At 39.4% G+C, this 19,339-nt stretch overlaps 1 protein-coding gene across 7 annotated transcripts in view; it reads left to right on the forward strand.

The window, feature by feature from the left end:
• si:dkey-175g6.2 (FK506-binding protein 5) overlaps positions 1–19,339 on the forward strand; it is a 44,456-nt gene that overhangs the window by 20,415 nt on the left and 4,702 nt on the right. For 3 of the 7 annotated variants that reach the window (XR_007182981.1, XR_007182984.1, XR_007182982.1), the window contains 2 exons: positions 12,056–12,132; positions 16,226–16,286. Coding sequence is in view for 4 of the 7 variants with exons in the window: in XM_048178370.1 (XP_048034327.1) it covers positions 7,686–9,485 (1,800 nt within the window). In the remaining 3 variants the exon portion in view is untranslated. The other 4 variants (XM_048178385.1, XM_048178370.1, XM_048178396.1 and 1 more) reach the window with 3 other exon arrangements.

Genomic DNA, 19,339 nt, shown 5'->3' on the forward strand with positions numbered 1-19,339 from the left:
TATTCAGTCAACAGATGAGACACAAAGGCAACAACAACTACATTCTTTCATCCTCGCAGACACTGGCCACCGTCTGTTTCATCTAAATATCCTCATTGAATCTTCCATCCTTGTGCCGAGGCTTATGCGCTAATCTCCAGTTATAATAGGCCTCATTATTAAACATATTGCTGTAAACCAACACAGCCATCTGGCTCACTGAGTGGAGCACTGAGTAGGACAAGAGCTACTGTTCTTTCATGTCACCTAGTCGTAGCACACTGTAAAAACACAATCTGGTACGATGGCTGGTTGGGGGTTGGGGTTGGTGCAATTTGATTGACGAGGGCATGAATGACCTCATAATGGATGAATTTGTATGAGGCGATGCACAGAGGGCTTTGATGGACTGAATCAGCCAGTGGTAATTAAACGATTAATAGTACTTAGCTCAACTCAGATCATCTCCTGCGCTGGCTCCCGTGGGGCCCGTCATCATGTTGAAATTACACAGATGTTATCGCTCTCCTCGCCTGTAGACAGACACGCAATCAGCGTTTGGTGCGGAGGCACACTCACGTACGTCCGTACGTACGCCAAACCAATGTCAAATGACACAAAAACGGATAATGGTGATGTTAATGTTGTGCCGTCCTCATTATCTGATCAAGTCAACTCTGTGCTGTTTCGCAAAGTCTAAAGGCGACAAACGTTTTCCTCACACTCTTTCTCCACTGAGGCATAGTAACCATTATAACTGGGGGGCATTAGGAAATATCCATGTTGTTTTCCCCCACACACGGTTTTTGTAGATAATCAATGTCCATGCCTTTAATGCATCCCCTCAATTTTCAAATCCCCCCTGCTTCGTTTACAAATCAATGTGAAATCATAATTGGCTACACCTCCTTTTGTCTTATTGTGAAAGATTGATCAGTGAATGTAATCATCTTTTCTATTATTTAAAAAATGCCATTGCCATTTTTCATCAATATGCAATAACTTGCTCTGCCTCTAAAAATGAGTTTTTCATTTTCATTTATTTTCATTGAATAGTTTTGCTTTAGGGTCATGGAAGTAAAATGGGTGGCGAAAGCTGTTTTATCTAGACTTTATAGAGTTGCTTTTAGACACTGTTATCACTGGTTCTTTTAATCTATATGGTTACATTTATTCATTTGGCTTTTTTTAGTAGTATAACACAAGTGATTCATCATAAAGAGTAACTTAAATGATAATATTACTATACGATTATTTATGCACTGTCTGTTTGCATTTGGCCAAATGTGTTTACACAAAATAAATCTGATCTACTCTTGCACTATTTGCAGATATAATGGATGGCACATACACTTGCAGCCATTTGATCAATAAAACACATTAAGTGACTAAGTGTAAATACAAAGTGCTGCAATAATTCCATAGTTGTAAGCTATAAGTAGCCTACAGAAATGCATGGCATATTTCAGTGATGCCGGTAGCCATGTTCACATGTTCATGTCACAACAGGGTCTTTAAACATCTGGATTATCAGACATTTAGGGTGTAGAGGGTGTCAAGAGAGGGGAAACATATGTCTAGAGCTCCTCTCAGGGAATTTTAAGAAAACGTGACTCTACTTTTCGCTCAGTTATAAATATTTGTTTCTCTCTCTCTCTCTTTTTTTTTTTTTTAGCTCAGGGAATGTATCGCATACTGATGGTGTGCTTCCATTCATCTTTTTGCGTTTTCTATCTGCCTCTCCCTCCCTGTCTCCCTCTCTCTCACACACACAAATTCGTTTCCCTCCCTCCCATTCGATTGATCAGAGGCTTGTGGGTGTCTTGGATGAGTCATATCAGCAATTTGCCCAGTTTAAAGCATCTTTCAAATTACTTCCCTTCCAGTTCGGTACCGTGCTGATAACCGATAACAGTTTTCGTTTCTACAAGGAGATTTAGAGGACACTAGTGCGCTCGTGTTGTCGGGCGCGCGTGTTTATGGCGCGGTGTATGTGTGTTGTACTGAGATGCGCATGCGCGCGTCGCGTGGTCCGTAAACACCGAAAGTCATGGAACATGTGGCAGAAAACAGTGACGAAGATGTTACCCCGACCTACAGGTTTATAAACGGATTACTCCACTCAGTTTGACACTGTCGGGTCTAAATTAATTGAAGGTGACTTAATTTGTGCGGAAAAAATGTTATAGCCTATTGAATCATTCGTTTTTACTCGTACAAGGCTGTAAACGTTGAATGGCCCTAACATTTTCTTGTTGACGTTTTAGACCGCAGTTTATCTTTTGTTTTATCGTTATTTTTATGATACTTAACTCGCTCGTTTGTGTATTCCATCGACTTTAATCTTCAAAGGGCTTTTTCAAAGACGCATTGCCTACCATATCTTTTTAAAATCTCTGGAACGATGAAAACAGTTTGATAGGCGCTCTCTCTCTCTCTCTCTCTCTCTCTCCTAATATTTGCCTTGATGCCAACTTTAAATGTGAAATGGGCAGCAGCATCACAGAGGAACCATAACGCTTGGTATCACGTAATGATAGCGCCCTCTACTGGATTTATTTCCATGAGATGTACACTAAAACAAAGCAGTTTAACAAGCACTGTTTACTATACATTCAATTGGCTATTTATTGAAGCCCTTAAAATAGTCATTAAAGCTGCCTACATGGAATTAGAAGTAAAAATTAGAATTATATCTGTATAATTCAATATGTAAATTCCCTTGTAACCTCCCATTAAACCTCCCAACCCAACATTCCGTAGGGTGTCCTTTGTCCTGCAAAAATAAAGAGAAACAAAGAAAAAAAAAATTAATAAATTGGGTTGTAGGCCTATATGACGAAGCTGCAAATATGTCTATACGCGTATTTTACATTGAAACACAAAAGTATTGTCACTATTGTCTGTCCGACTCCATGTCACTGTTTCTCGCCCTCTTATTTATAAATGTTATATGAAATACATATATTATATGTATATATATTAGATTTTTGCTAATATATGTTTATAAATAATTTACATTTTATTTTCGCATTCATTTAAAAGCTGATATTTTCCTTTATAACATTTTGTGAACTCGTTGGTGATTTGTAAAGTGTTCCATAATTCCCTTAATAAGCATGCTAATGGATAATATTCAGTGAATTAAATAAAGATGCAAACAAATATATTAACGTATCACAACAACATACAGGCTTTTCTTCCTGTCATTTCTGCCGACATTTAAGTAGGTACTAATATTCACAACATATTGATAATATAGACTGTAGACCAGCTAACATAGGCTATTTATTTAATGTTTTGTAAGGGGTGACCATACAAAATACGTAAAATGATTTAAATGCGTTGACTTTTGTCTCTTAAAATGTCAAGACATCATTTTTAAATCGTATTAACTGAACAAACGTAAATGCTTTTTTATTTGAACATCGCTTGCACCAAGTCCAAATGTTATGGGCGAGCTGATCCATCCTCTCTCCCCGTGAAAGAGAGATTGATGGCAGGGAACCGATGACTCTCGCTGATATCAATCGGCTCATTAACTCCAAATACGAAGCCAACCTCCGACGTAATATGTCACTGACCAAAGGGTTTCATCGCATAATTCGGCGAAAAACAAAAACGCACGAGATGCTGAGCGTCAGTATATTAGGAAACAACAAAATTTAGCTTAAACTTAGCTTATTAGGCTATTTATCTTTTCAACAACTGCCTTTCCAATCGACTGTATATTTATTACAACGCAAAATGTCGTTTTCTACGACTGAAAATAATGTTGGTGTTATCATCTGACCATTTATCTATAAAATATTTTAAATGACAAAAGACATCAATTAAAAACGCGACAATACAGGTAAACACTTTTGGTTAACGAGAAGCGCGCGGAACAGCTGTATGAATAACTACGCACGCGAGGACGGAGTACAGCCTATACTCTTCAATCGCAGTATTACGAACTGTTCAAACTAAATATTGAGATATTCCGAGGTCAAACACTCTCCTGGGTCGACATTTTTGAAAACTGTGACTCTGCACACAATAAATAAAACGAACAGATCATTGCTACCCGCAAGTTAGTACAGTGGCAATGGTCAAAGAGCGCGTGCTGACACACAATGAACTGTCTCGATGGGGACGGTATTTATGTGTAATATTAGCCCACATTATTCGGTTTGACTCGTCATCCTCAAGTGATTAAATGTATCATGGGGCTCACGGACTGAGGCACCTTTCAGTCAGACATTTTCGAAAAAACCGAGCCTATAGCCTCAAGAGAGCAGTCGCTCACGAGAATTTGCCATCAAAACAGATGCGATGCTCGTGTGTGGGCGCAAGGCTTGGGCTACACACCATTAAGCTCGAGCCGCAGCTGAGTAAAATGTGAAATGGGAGAATTAATCGATCCCAGGACGATGCTTTTTTCAGTCTCGTGGGAGTAGAATTCTTTTATTCATGAGCGTGTTATGTCACTTCCATTAGGCGGTGGACATTTTTTGAGTGTCTCTGAACATACATTTTCATAATTGCAGCCAATATGTCTACAGAACCCTCAAAATCTTGACGAATCTTTTCCTTGTGCAGGTGTGAACTGTGAACAATAATTCCTTTCATCCCATATACTACCCAAGAAAAACTTCAGAAGAGCTTTTATCCACTATTTCGGCCATTTCTCTTTGTTTTGTTTTACCTCAGTTTTTAACATGTAATGTATTCATTCTCTTCTTGAGTGGGCATTTTGGGTCCTACATGAAGTGCATGGGCAGTTAGGAGGAGGTGAGTCAGCGCGGGGGATGGAGAGCGCTGGTTAAGGGTCGCAACTGCGCTAATGCTGAGTGGCAGTCGATAATGCCAAGCCGTATCAAAATCTGACCCTTGGCCCTTGGAGCTCTTAAATTATTCGCCACCAAGGTAGAAAAGGACACGCATTCACACTCATAGCCATTCGCGCTGTTCTTTCAACTCCTTTGTTGGATGCCGCATTTTTCTTTTAAGAATAAAAGGTCATTTTCCCTGTCAACTTAAATAACAAAAGTTATTTCTTGGCACTGTATAGCTGTTGAAAAATATTTATAGCACCAGGTAGTGCTCGTATACCTCTCTGGAGCGTAAAATGCACCATTTGTTTTATTTTCAAGTGCCACCCTTAAAATTATAGTGGTTCTGCAGTGATTCTTTGCATCATTTTAGTTTTCGCAACGTTGGTTCTTGGTTTGGTTAGTTCATTGGAAATTTAAAGTGTTCTTTTTTTTTTTTAAGTTTCATTATAGATTCTTTAGATCAGTGGATTTTTTAAAGTACCAGTACATAAAAAGGTAGGCTATACTTACAATTTTAATAAGGTTTTGCATTGACACCATGGCTTTTGGTTCTAATTTGAACCCTTTTTTTCACCGACCTGATTAAGTTGGTAGGCTAATAAAAATAAAAAGCAAACATACACAATGAAATAAAAAGCAAACATACACAATAATAGGGTTAGGAAGGGTCTTAACGTTTCATGGCAATTCAAGAACATGAGTCTATTGGATGCAACCTTTGAAAATATTGAAATAAGGTTCCCACTCTATAATGAGACAGCTTTGATGCTGCCATTTCGAGTGTGGCTCGTGGGACTTCAATATCCGCACTGCAACTAATCCAATTACACGAATCATAAACTGTGATTGGCGGGATTGCTGTTGGCTCCAATGCCACGCGAGCTTTTTCCAATTAGGCCTATTCCTAAAACCTACAGTATTCATGTAAAGGTTCTAAACCACGCCATACGGAATTCTTATCCCGAAAAGCATAATTGCAAGAGAGAGAGAAAGTGTAGGTTGCACTCTTCATGGAACGTCTTGACTGTTTCTGGATTGTATGTTGGTCAAGGGAGTAACTGAGGCTTATCTGTACATTAAAAAAAACAAAACAAAAAAAAAACATGTTAATGTGAAAACATGAGAATGACGTTAGAGACAGATGGATGAAAGTCAGGGGCGGCAGGAGACAAAGAGCGGAAAATTGAACGAGCTCGGGAAATTGAGCGGAAGTAGAGCAGTGAAGCTGAACCGCCTGCGTCACGGTGGGTGCAGCCGTTCAGTGTCTCTCCAGCTCTGATTAAGGACACTCACAAACAATCAACAGGCCAAAAGGGTCTGCTAAGTAACTGACAGTGTCAATTTATAGCCTACTGGATACATGGTATACCCTGTAATACATTCTATGTATTGCAAATAAACGGATATTAAAACTTAGATATATGATGTTCAAAACAGCAAATCGTCAGTGTTCAATCAACTCCTACAATTAGATTTAGTTTCTGTATGAGTTAATTTAGCAGTGCTGCTTTCACTGTGTAGCACAGTGCTTCGTTTTAATGGAGAGACTGTTTCATTCATGCAATCTCTGTTCATTCATCAGAGCACCGTAGCGTACCCTCTGAGTTCAAACGAGACACGAAATTCTTATCAATGGAGAGTCTGACGTCAACAGCGGCGTTATGACACGTGGATCACGTGTCCAGACGCGTCTATACAAATGGGAGTTGCGCTGTCCGTGGTCCTGAAAAAAAAACCACGCTCCGCATTCATCTCTCAACAGTGCAAGACAGACCGAAGAGTGTTTCAAATAATTGTTTTGGGAAGCAAACTTACTTTAACTCAAGTTTTAAATGAACTTAAGGATAGCGGTGGTTTCCAAACCTCATCCAAGAAGCACACGGTTTTGAGTTCCAGCTAATTTGTTCGGGAAATCAGGTGAGTTCGTGCACTGACATTCCTACATTCACTCGATAAATAGTTGATAGTTCCCTCTAAAATCAAAGAGAGACTGTAAAGGACTAGAAATAAGTTTTCCGCTGATATTTACCTTGAGATTGATTGCATGCTGTTGAATCACAGTCATTCAAAGATATACAGGTCGACCGATCAACAAGCGTTTCATTCATAAATTTCTAAACGCCTTTTTTTTGTTTTGTTTTTTGCAAGAATACACGATCCGTATCTGTATCTTTCCGACAATGTAAACTTGATATGTAATGTCTATGATTTTCTTTGTTAAACAATAAAAATATTAGGCTATGTGATTGTGTGGGTACATTTTAAAGAAATCAGTTTGCTCAGAGTTCATTCTGTGAAAATCGAAACAAGAAAACGGGAGTAGCTATTCGTCATTTTCAGTCATATTGTGTTTATGTGGAGGAATAAAAAAGAAAATAATTATTGCTTAGATTGACCGACATAGTAGTTTTTTCTCTTGCAGCTTACATTTTAATTTGGTAAAGAGAGCACAGGTAAATTTATAATGTTTCATTTATACGACTCTCTTGCATGTCAAGAAAGACGGTTTCCACTGACAGTTTAGTTTTCATTTAGTCATTAACCAAATGCAGGCTTGTTGTGGTGCTTCGCTAATCCGAATCAGAAAGTGATCGGTGAAGAGGCTTCCAGGGAATCGTCTCGATCTTGCCTTTATACGTTTCTGTGTGGACTTAATAAGAGCGTCAAATTTAATTTAAAAAGTGAGAATGTATTTTGTTGGCCACGTACCGCTGTAAAACAAGTGCACGATTTAATATCTGATTATATTAATTAAGCAGATTTCCGCGCACGCACGTTGTGCTGCTATAGCGACTAAATGTTAAAATATAAGCGACATAAAAGGTAGTCTTGTTAATGCTCAGAAAAAAAAGAGATTAATGACCATTTTTTTCTTTTTATCTTTGTAAGGTGCTCCCCTCTCCCCCATCCTGTCCTCTCTGCATGGTCATGTTCTGCTGTTGCTACCCCTCCAGCACCTCAGCTCTCCTGTTAGTCCTTTACAGCCTCACCCCCCTGCTGGCCCTGGCTGCCCCTGCACTTCAGCAGAGATCTTCAGTCAGCAGCAGCATCAATGAGGCTCTCCACTTGGCAAAAGAGGACCCGGGGGCAGCAGAAGAAGCTTCTTGGACACATAGGAAAGTGGACAGCCTGCTCCAGAAACCCTTGGGACAGGAACATATCTCAAATATGGACTCTGCCAGTGCTCTAGCTTCAGTTCTGCTTGAGGCTCTCGACCACCCAGTCAGAGAGAAGATGACCCAGGGGGATTCTGAAGAAGGACTCGCAATGGAGGCAATGAGGAATCAGGGAGACCTTGAGCAGGACACAGAGAAATCATTAGAGGCAGTACAGCCAGGTGAGGAAAACAGGGGACAAGGAAAGCCAAAGGATGAAAGTGAGATTGAGAAGGAGGATGAGGTGAATGCAGCTAAAGACGGGCAACTAGTGAGTCAGTCTAATGTGGCCACCCCCCTCCAGCGCAAAGCCAGGGGTTATTTCCAAAACATTGACCTTGGACTGCAAGACAATGAGATCCTCCCACCTCTAAAAGGCTACAAAGCCTATAACCAGCAGTTGGCCCAGGCGACCAAGAAGCTTAAGTGGCAGGAAGAGCGAACAAGAAACCCATCCCAGCTCGACAGAAACTTCATGGATGATTTTGACTTTGTGGAAGAGGAGGAGGAGGAGATTCTGACCCGCAAGGAAGAGGAGGCACAGGCGCGAGCAGAGCAGGAGGAGGTGAGTCGGCAGGAGGCAGAGGCACAGGAGGCACGTGAGGAGGAGCAGAGATTGGCTGACATTGCCTCTGACATGCTTCTGGAGTACATGGGCAGGAAGCAGAAAGCATCATCCTACATGAGTGACATGAAGGTGGCGGCTCTTCTGAACAATGTGGCCGAGGACAAGCGCTCGAACGAGGTGGAGGATAGCGACGATGACGATGAAATGGATCCCCAGACCATCGACAAGCTGATCGAAATCTCCAGCAAGCTGCACTTGCCTGCTGATGACGTGGTTGAAATAATCAGTGATGTTCAGGAAAAGAAGAAAAAGAGGAAGGATTTACCCCCGAGCAACACCCCTCGTTTCCGCCCTCTAGTTCCTCTCAAAGCCAAGCCAAGGCCTCAGGCGTATCAATATCCTAAGTCACCTAAGAAATCCTCTTATACAGTCGATCCATATAAGAAATGGTACAAGGAGAAAAACAAAGGCAAGCTCAGCAAGCAGGACTACTGGTTTAAGCCGCAGAAGCAGTTTCTGGCCTATCCCTCATTCCCCTATTATCAGAAGCCATATCGAGCTTATTACCCAGTCTTCTTCCCACCCCCCAAGCCGCGGTTCTATACAAATCCTGCTCTGTCATTTGACTACAACTTTGGGGGCTCCATGGGGTACGGTCTGAAGCCTCCAAACCGTAGGTATAGAGACAAGCCAAAGGCGAGAGACTGGAAATGGGCACAAGCCCCGCAACGCTCCCAGAGCCCCTACCCACAACCTGGCACTGTCATATCTAATTACATTCTACCCCATCCCCGAACTTACCAGGCTCTCCCCATGCCCAAACCACGTTCTCCTCCAAGTGGGAGAGTACCTTCTTACATCTACCCACCAGACTATGTATACGATGAGCCGGAGTCTCCACAGGAAAGTGATGAAGAACTGGAGAACTTCATTGAGAAGATTTATTACAACCGTAGGTTATTTTAGTCAGTCGCGAGATCAGGATATTCTCAAGCGATGAAAGAGTGAGGAGAAAAAGCTGACAGGGAATTTGAGCGACAGGGCTGTGAAAAGACAGTTAGGTGTTTCTTCTCCACTCTTGTGTTTTGATACATTCCAAATCAGGAACGGAAGAGACGGTGCTGCTATATCAGAACCTCTCTGCGTGCACTCATTTGGTTTCTCTCGCAGTTTACATTTTAATTTGGTGAGAGAATACACAGGTGAATTTGTAAGGTTTCATTCAGGTATGTTTTTGATTCTCTTGCATGTGAAAAAAAGAAAAAAAAAATACAAAAGAGAAAACAAAAGAAAACAAAAACATGCAGACAAAAGTCAAATGAAAACATTTTCGGTGCCAAATGCAAGAGACCCATGTTTATACAAAGATTTATTTTCTTTAGGAAACACTTGATTAATTGAAAAGCAAAGCTTGTGGTCGAGTTCTTGATACTGCAGGGCACAGTAATAATTGCTATGGCACTAATTAAACGAACAAGTAACTGTCAAATTATTACAGGCTTTTCCTGAAGGTCTGTTGGATTGTTTTGATCAATGTTCCTATTGCCTTAATACTGATCACTGTTTTAGCTCATCCATGTGCATGCAGGCCTTGCACCTCAAAGAAAAAAAAAGAAAAAAAAAAAAAAATCTTTCATGCAGGCTGTAAACAATGCTTGAAACAAAATCTTCCATTTTATTGACAGAAATGCAAAAGGGTAAATATCTTTGCTAGGTCGGTGCCCTGTCAATCTACTTGGTGGAATACCTGTACACATGTGATTTAATGTAAACTTCACATCTTGCCAAAATTTCAAACAAATTTTAAAAATGCCCCTGTTACTATGGGTTATCTCCAATGTTTAACCACTGAGTACAGGATCTTTGTATTGAGAGCCAACAGAACGCTGTATAGTATAATGTTTGTTCCTAAAAATAAGTTTTAAAATGTCTGAAGTTTGTGAGGAATACTCTGAGGGTGAACAGTTTGCACGTCTATCTGTATTTGCATCTTTAAAAAAAAAAAAAAAAAAAAAAATCTGCCAAATTTGGGGAAAAGTTCCTTGATCAAACTGTGATTATTTTAAAAATTAATAATAAAAAAAGAAAACAAAGAAAGATGACTCTAATTACTATAGCAAGTGTTTTCATCAGTGAACTGTCTTGTGAAAGGAATTTGTTGTTGTCAACTTTCAGATTGTAAGTTGTACAGTGTCAAATAAACAAATGTGTGTGCAATGTGTAAATAACAGCATGTTGATTACTAGTTTTGCTATATGACGAAAATAAAAGCAATTATTTTATTAAAGTCAGTTTTTTTTAACAAATGTCTTATTGGAACGTCTTTGATCAGATCCTGAGCAGAAATTAATTAATTTCTGTACCACAGAGGGTGCTCACTAGGACAACATATGCCGTTTCTTATCTCACCTGTAGCAGAAATTGCATTTGACGTCACAGCGAGTTTGAACCAGCATGCCCAGTACTTCTTTGCATTTTATCTGTATTTTCCACAAGCATTTTCTCATGCTGTATTACAACAGAACACTGAAAACACAAACTGATTTGACCAAAGAGACACATTTTATTCTCCAGTTACTCACATACCTATATGTGCCTGAGAAGATCTCTAATGAGATGGATTGATATGCAGCTCTATGATTCTTAAAAGTCCTTATACGAGTCACGACTGCATTACTCATGGCATCCTGTTCCGCAACAAACATGTTTATCTGAAAAAGTTTAGATTATTAAGATAAAATATATATAACGTGTTTACCAAACATAAGAGCAAAACAGGTATAGAATTACGTGAAAGAAGATGTGAGTGCATCTGAATGCACGTGTCTTCAACTAGCAAAAAACAAATCCGTGTTTTCAACCTCCTGAGAATGATGCTGTTCAATGAGACACAGCTAGATGAAAGTCATTCGCTAATAAAAAGAACTTAGAATAATAAAAGGAGAGTAATGTGAAGGGAATAGACATGGAGACACACTGAGACCAAATGAAAGAGAGGGGTGGGGAGAGAGAAAGCTGCAGTGATTAATGAGTCACATGATTGACGGGTGAGTCATCTACTGCCATGCACCACTGCAGAACCTCGAGCACTTATACCCTCTCCCTCTCTTCCCCACACACACACAGAGACACAAACACCAGCCCACTCCCCCACACCCTGACTTTGGACACAATGCAGAACTCAATTATGCTCAAAAAACACCTGCATTAGGCAATATGCAAACACACCTATTGCCAGGAGGCCTTGCTCTCTAATTCAAACTACACTTGCGTTTGGTTAAAACACCACTAAGACCTTACGCCGGCCAATAATAGTGGGATTTAACCCCAACACAGACGTTCATTATCGTACTGATGCACTCTAAATGTCTGTGGCTTTCACTCTGGCTGCCCTTAGTGGTCAATCCCACAGCAAATTAACCATTGCGACGGCAGACGACCGCTTGAAAATTTTCCATTAGTGACCAGAGTGCAGCGGCTATGGGGGACAGTCATTTATGAGCCTCTGATGTGTTTCTCTCATTTCTTTCTTTCAGCTTTTGTGTCGAAAACGCAAAGGGCCGTGAATGAGCATAAGTACGGAGAAGTCTCACGGCACTGCTGTCGGAAGCTGGTGAGTCATGGCCACTTACGTTCTGCCTCAACCTCCATTTTGAAACAGTTTCATTGAAATATGCAAAGAGTCTGTTAAGTTACGCTAGTAATTACTGTAAATGGATGCCTGACTGTTCAAAACCTTCATACACAATATGTTCCGAGTCATTAATGTACACTGCGGCCCCATGTTCTCCATCTGTTGCTCATGCTCGTGATCGCACGCATGCAAAAATCAGGCATAAACACAGCCTGATGCACTGATGACAGTGGCGCCAGTACTTCAGAGGTAAAAAGTGCCTGATAATGACTGTGACTCAGACAGCAGCTCTAATGATGCATTCTGCCAAGCCGACCGACCAACACGGCACGGGGAAAAACACTTTCGGATGAAACTTTCTCCGTGACACACGCTTTAAGGTGCTTCAAAGTGCCTTGAAGCTCTCTGCTGCCTTTGTAGATAGACAACCCCCATTTATGCCCTTCCTGGATTTCAGTGATTAGCCATAATTGAACAGAATCATTTAAATCTCGGAGAGGTTGTTAAAAAAAATGATAAAATAAAAAATTCCTCTTCCCCCCAATCCTTTTCTGTATGCCAAACCTTTATGCATGATGATAATTACCATGTAATTACCATTCAATTATACCCTCTGCTCTCGCCGTAAGAGCTGTCAGTGTGTCCGTTAAGAGCTGATTGCCAGTGTCTGCCGTTGCGTCTCACGGGATGTTTTTGCATTTACGCCAGTTTCTGGCATCAAACAGCATTCGTCGATTTCAGACGTAGCTGTTCTGTCATGTTGTAAAGTATGGCGGCGGATATGTGGGCATACAGCTTTAATATGTCACATACTAGAGGTTTCATATTAAAGACTGTGTGAAATGATTTTCTTTCGGAATCAATTCAAAATGTTCCATTTCACCCGCCGGGGGGAGAATGCTCTTTGACAGCACTGGCAGGGGCGCACAGGCGTCAAGCTCTCGGCTCCCAGCATGCACCAGCAGTCATGTTTCCATTAAAGAGCTTTGAATTCTCTGACACTAAAACAAGAGGAATGCCATAACTATCAAGTGTAGGCACTTATAACGTCTGATTAATGTGGCTAGCTATCTTTTCTGAAGTGTATTGATGTGTAAATAGAAGTACAGAAACTGTGTATTATGACACTAGCTGGGTTTCCATCCAAGCGTGAAGCGAATCTTTTTAAAGTTCAAACAAAAAAACAAATGCGAGGAATTAGGTACGTTTCCATCAAGTTCTTCAAGCAGATGATGGTGGTATTGGTAACCAAGTAACATATACAGTAAATGAAACAGCCGATTAGTCACGTGGGTTTAATGTTCGCTAAGTCAGAATTTATTCGGCAAATGCGTTTCCATCTCACATTATTCGCATTAACTCTTTCGCACAAGTCAAAAACCACCTTTTTTTATGAATTGAGGGATTTTTTTGGGAATTTGGCATTTCCATCACTCGTTTCTGATGCAATACAAAATGCGCATAAAAACAGAATGATGGAAACATGTTTGCTCCACGCAAGCTAATAGTACCCTGATTCTACCAGAAAAGTGTTGATCACGATCAGCTCTGCAGAAACACCTGCAGAAGGTTAACAGTGAGTGGAAAAACAACATCAACATTTCATTCATCTGCCAGTTGGGTTGGTGCCGCATTTAAAAAAGAAATGGGGGAGGTGAAGAGGGTTGAGGAGCTGATAAAGTCAGAGAGAATGGAGGGAGCGAGTGAAACTGAGAGAATAAAGGTGAAGGTCTGAGTGACTCACCCTCTATAAGTACTTATCCAGCAGCTCTGTAAAGTGGTGGACCACCTTCAGAGTAACAAGCTCATTGCCTGCCTCCTCTAGCACTGAACGCTCTCATATATAGGGGTGTTTCTTCAACTGTGGGCACATTTTTGTCCCAGGGTTTAAAAGTAATAGATTTCAATGCTTTCTTTTTCTTATATGAATGTCATAAAAAACGTTTATTTTTATACCATTCTGGCATCATGTTTTTGCTACTTTTCAAATGCAATTACAAGATCTTGACCAAAAATTGATGCACCTCTTAAAGGTCCCGTTCTTCGTGATGCCATTTTTCAAACTTTAGTTAGTGTGTAATGTTGTTGTTAGAGTATAAATAAAATCTGTAAAATTTTAAAGCTCAAAGTTCAATGCCAAGCGAGATATTTTATTTAACAGAAGTCGCCTACATCGAACGGCCAGTTTGGACTACATCCCTCTACTTCCTTCTTTAATGACGTCACTAAAACAGTTTTTTGACTAACCTCCGCCCACAGGAATACACAAGAGTTGCATTTGTAGAGTGTGTTTGTCGCCATGTCGTCGAAACGCTGTTATTTTCATCCCGCAGTCCAATCACCGGGTCTGATTCCGGCTCAAATTGATAGGGTAAAATTAAAGACATGTTTACAATAACACTGAGCGCGTGCATCTCCACGTTATGGTAAGAGGCGTGACCTTTCCGGGCAAGGAGCGCTAAGCTGCTGTCGAATCACAACACAGGAACCGCTGGCACAATCAGAACTCGTTACGTATTTCTGAAGGAGGGACTTCATAGAACAAGGAAGTCATCAGCCCGTTTTTATGACAGTGGAAACAGCAGTATACAGATAAGTAAATTATGTGAAAAATACTGTGTTTTTTTACACGCGAAACATGAACACATGTTATATTGCACACTATAAACACAATCAAAGCTTCAAAAAACCACGAAAAACGGGACCTTTAATGGAAATAAATGTTATGATGTATGATTTTGGTCAAGAACTTGTATTGACAATGCAAGAGGTGAGCACTCTGTAAAGTCTACTTCAGCACATCCCAAAGACTTTCAGTGAATTTAGGGTCCGGACGCAGAGGTGCCAATTCATGTGTGAAAATGATTCTTCCTGCTCCTTACCAAACATTCTTTCACAATTTGAGCCTGATGAATCTTGACATTGTCAGAATATGGCAATGATGTGTCTTCCTTCCTCATTTCCATAACAACCAACAATTTTGCCCCTAATTTTTTTTTTTTTTTTTTTTTTTGTGTATAAGGTATGAACTCAAAATTATCTGAAAAGTATGACAATATCACTTAATTGAACATATATATGCATTAAAATTTAGCTATTAAATAAAATAAAATATAAAATGCCATTTCCACCAGCATGTTATTAAACACAATCCATAATTTATAAGATATGATGGAAATGACAATGTAGAACAAATGACAAAATTCTTTTGTGAGTTATGTCCGACATTGTTAGGAGACAAATTAAGTGAGAGTGTTAAAGTGTGCTTTAAGAGAGTCTATTTTCTAAAAGCCCACAGGGCTTAAACACTTAAAAACACTTAAACACACACTCATAGATATTGCTCCACATGCACTCACACTCACTCTTTGGTACTATATTAGGTCCACACTGTGTGTGCAAACAGCCCTCTTGTCTCTAGGGCGTAATCCATTTGATGTTTACATCAAGTGCTATTGTGGCAGATGGGGTAAAATGTCCCTCAGGGGTGTTTATCCTCAGCTGGGGAGTCCAGACTGCTGACTGAGTGAGGCAGACGAGGCCTGACACCTGAGCTCCACTGCTGTCACTCTTTACAGCAAATCTGCTTGTGAGCCATTGAGATTCATCAAATATTGAATGGCCACAGTTTCCGTTTCGTGAGCAGAAGGGGTTAGAGAGAAAGAGAGAGAGAACTAGAGAGCAGATACAACAAAAAGAGGTTGTCCCACGGAAACGGGAGGTCAGTGAGATGGCGGGGATGGTTAATGACGACCAAACGGCCCAAGTGGGGTAAGTGAGCTCTCCATGAATACAACACTTAATTGCTGTTGTTTTGGCTAGTGTCAGAGTGAGTTAAAAGGCCTCGGCTGGGGATACTCAAGCCTCTGAGTGTAATTCAAAGACAGATGGATTAATTGATAACCTCCTAGTGAGGGGTAAACAGCAGGAATTGGCACTGTGTAAAGAGAAGCACAGCCATGTGTTAAGGATTCTATTCAAATGTAAAAAAAAAAAAAAAACTAAACTAAAAAAAAGAAACATGTACGTGCGCCTTTAATCTCTACACTCAGTCTTTCTTACACAAATACAGAACGAGTCCGAGTGATCACAGCAACAAGGAACAGAACTCTCCACTGGACCAACAGGAGCAGGTCAGAGTTGTTCTTTATCAATGGACCGATCAGTACAGAGATTAATATTCATGACACTAAGGGATTTTTATGTAGCACAGTTATTCTCTATATAGGAGAGAGGGGGGCACAACCTAATGCTTTTTGACTTTCTCAGTTTGTGTAAATCTACTTATGGTTCAGAGAATTTCTTTTGTTCCACATTAATTTCACACATGTTTGGTACAAATATGTGGCTTTGTTTTATTGATACAGTGTATACTTTTTTCTTTATTTACCCCGAAAGAAGGGAAGTGAAATGTGACGACATGCTCCATAGGTGGGGCACATTGTAACATGACCATATGACAGCTTAAAATGTTATCTGATTTAATGAAAAAATATACATGACAAACTAAAATATTTTGTCAATAAAAGACAATTATTATTTTTTTCATATAAAATAATAGCATTTTTTTTTTTTTTTTTAGAAATTCAAATTTAAATAATTTTGTAGTTTAAAGGTGCCCTAGATTCAAAAATTGAATTTACCTTGGCATAGTTAAATAACAAGAGTTCAGTACATGGAAAAGACATCCATTGAGTCTCAAACCCCACTGTTTCCTCCTCCTTATATAAATCTCATTTGTTTAAAAGACCTCCGAAGAACAGGCGAATCTCAACATAACACCGACTGTTACGTAACAGTCAGGGTGTATGCCCCAATATTTGCATAATGCCAGCCCATGTTCCCAACATTATGAAAGGGATTACATAAGGGCAGCCAGTTAACGTCTGGAGCTGCACACAGCCGAATCATCAGACTAGGTAAGCAAGAACAACAGCGAAAAATGGCAGATGGAGCAATAATAACTGACATAATCCATGATAACATGATATTTTTAGTGATATTTGTAAATTGTCTTTCTAAATGTTTCGTTAGCATGTTGCTAATGTACTGTTAAATGTGGTTAAAGTTACCATCGTTTCTTACTGTATTCACGGAGACAAGAGCCGTCGCTATTTTCATTTTTTAAACACTTGCAGTCTGTATAATGCATAAACACAACTTCATTCTTTATAAATCTCTCCAACAGTGTAGCATTAGCCATTAGCCACGGAGGACAGCCTCAAATTCACTTTAACATCCAAATAAATACTTTCCTCACATCATTCGAAGTGCGCATACAGCGTGCATGACGAACATCTTGTAAAGATCCATTTGAGGGTTATATTAGCTGTGTGAACTTTGTAAATGCGCTGTAATATAGTCGACAGCTCATGTGGCAGGGAGCACGCGATTTAAGGGGGCGGCGCCGAGTGTAAATCAGTGCATTGTTAATGATGCCCCAAAATAGGCAGTTAAAAAAATTAATTAAAAAAAATGTATGGGGTATTTTGAGCTGAAACTTCACAGACGCATTCAGGAGACACCTTAGACTTATATTACATCTTGTGAAAAAGCATTCTTGGGCACCTTTAAAAATGAACACTCTGCAAAACACAGCTATACAGCCTAGGTCAAAACAATACACCCAAACATGAAGAAACGCATTCAGAAAAACACAGAGCTGAACAAAAACACTCCCCTCCCTCCACTCACAGCTCTCACAGAACACGGGATAAATAGACGAGCCAGTACAAATGCTGTAAATTCCTTGAAATAATATTTTTAAATGTTCGGTTTCTTCAGTCTTTATTCATCTTTTCCCCCTATGGTTTCTCAACAGATATTCATAAAAGTTAATTATGCCAATTATATCGTAACTGTATAGAATAGCATAGTTCTAATAGTGGGGGACATTGTAACGCAGTGTTACAATGAACCCTATCTGCACAACTAGAATTTAAACCTGGTTAGTATCTTCTGCTAGTTAGTGAAGCATTAAAGAACTAGCTAAACTGCTAAATAACAGATTGGAGATTAAAATAATATCAGATTTGTCTAATTTTAAATAACCAAAAAATATATATGAAAAAATAACTTGGTTATATAAATTTAGTTTTGCTATTGTTAAATGTTCAGCGATGTCTCCCAAATATTTCTGAATTTTTGTGCATTTTTTTCTAAATATTGTCGATATGGCACCTACAAGATTCATCACGCTATATGTGAAAGTATTTAAACCATGTGTGCTACAACTAACCCTGTGTTAGGTTGTGTCCCACACTCCCCTAATATTAGTCGTCAAGTGTGTGTGAAAAATTATCCCCAAAATGAATCACCCTCAAGCCATCCTAGGTGTATATGACTTTCTTCTTTCAGCCGAACACAATCGGAATTATATTTAATAATATCTTGGCTCTCCGCTTTTTAATGGCATTGAATAGTGTCCGAGTTTTTGAAGCTCCAAAAAGCACATCTATCCATCATAAAACTAATCCATACGACTTCAGAGGGTTAATAAATGCCTTCTGAAGCAAAGCGATGGGTTTTTGTAAGAAAAATATCCATATTTAAAACTTTATAAACCAGAATCACTGGCTTCTGGCAACAGCCATACGTGCGTTCAGGAGAGAGTCAAGTTCCAGCAGAATGGTGACCTCTGACCTGACGTATGACTTTGGATGTCTTCTCTTATAAAAAAATATATAAAAAAAACCCTGACATTTTTCTTTAAAATTTCTCATTTTAGACTTCTAATGCGTGACCGGCTTTTTGTTTTGCTCTATCCTCTGCTCCTCTGCTTTCGTCAATTCTCACCTAAGCTTACGCTATGCCTAAGTCATACATCCTACGTAAGGTCACTCTTCCACTGGAACTCAACTCTCTCATGAATGCACGATTGTAGTTTATAAAGTTTTAAATATGGATTTTTTTAATTATTATTATTTTATTTTTTTTTACAAAAACCCATTGCTTTGTTTTTGTTTTATTTTTTTTAAATTGAATTCTGATTGTGTTTGACTAAAAGAATAAAGTCATATACACCTAGAATGGCTTGAAGGTGAGTAAATTATGGGATATTTTTGTGTGAACTATTTCTCTAAGATGAACAACACATTATTGTCTATATAAAGATTTGACATTATTGCTTATTACATAACGCTCTAGAATTCTTGATTCTGATTGTTTAGAAGGAGCAGATCACACA

This window comes from Megalobrama amblycephala, linkage group LG2 (genome assembly GCF_018812025.1).
Source record: "Megalobrama amblycephala isolate DHTTF-2021 linkage group LG2, ASM1881202v1, whole genome shotgun sequence".
NCBI lineage: Eukaryota > Metazoa > Chordata > Actinopteri > Cypriniformes > Xenocyprididae > Megalobrama > Megalobrama amblycephala.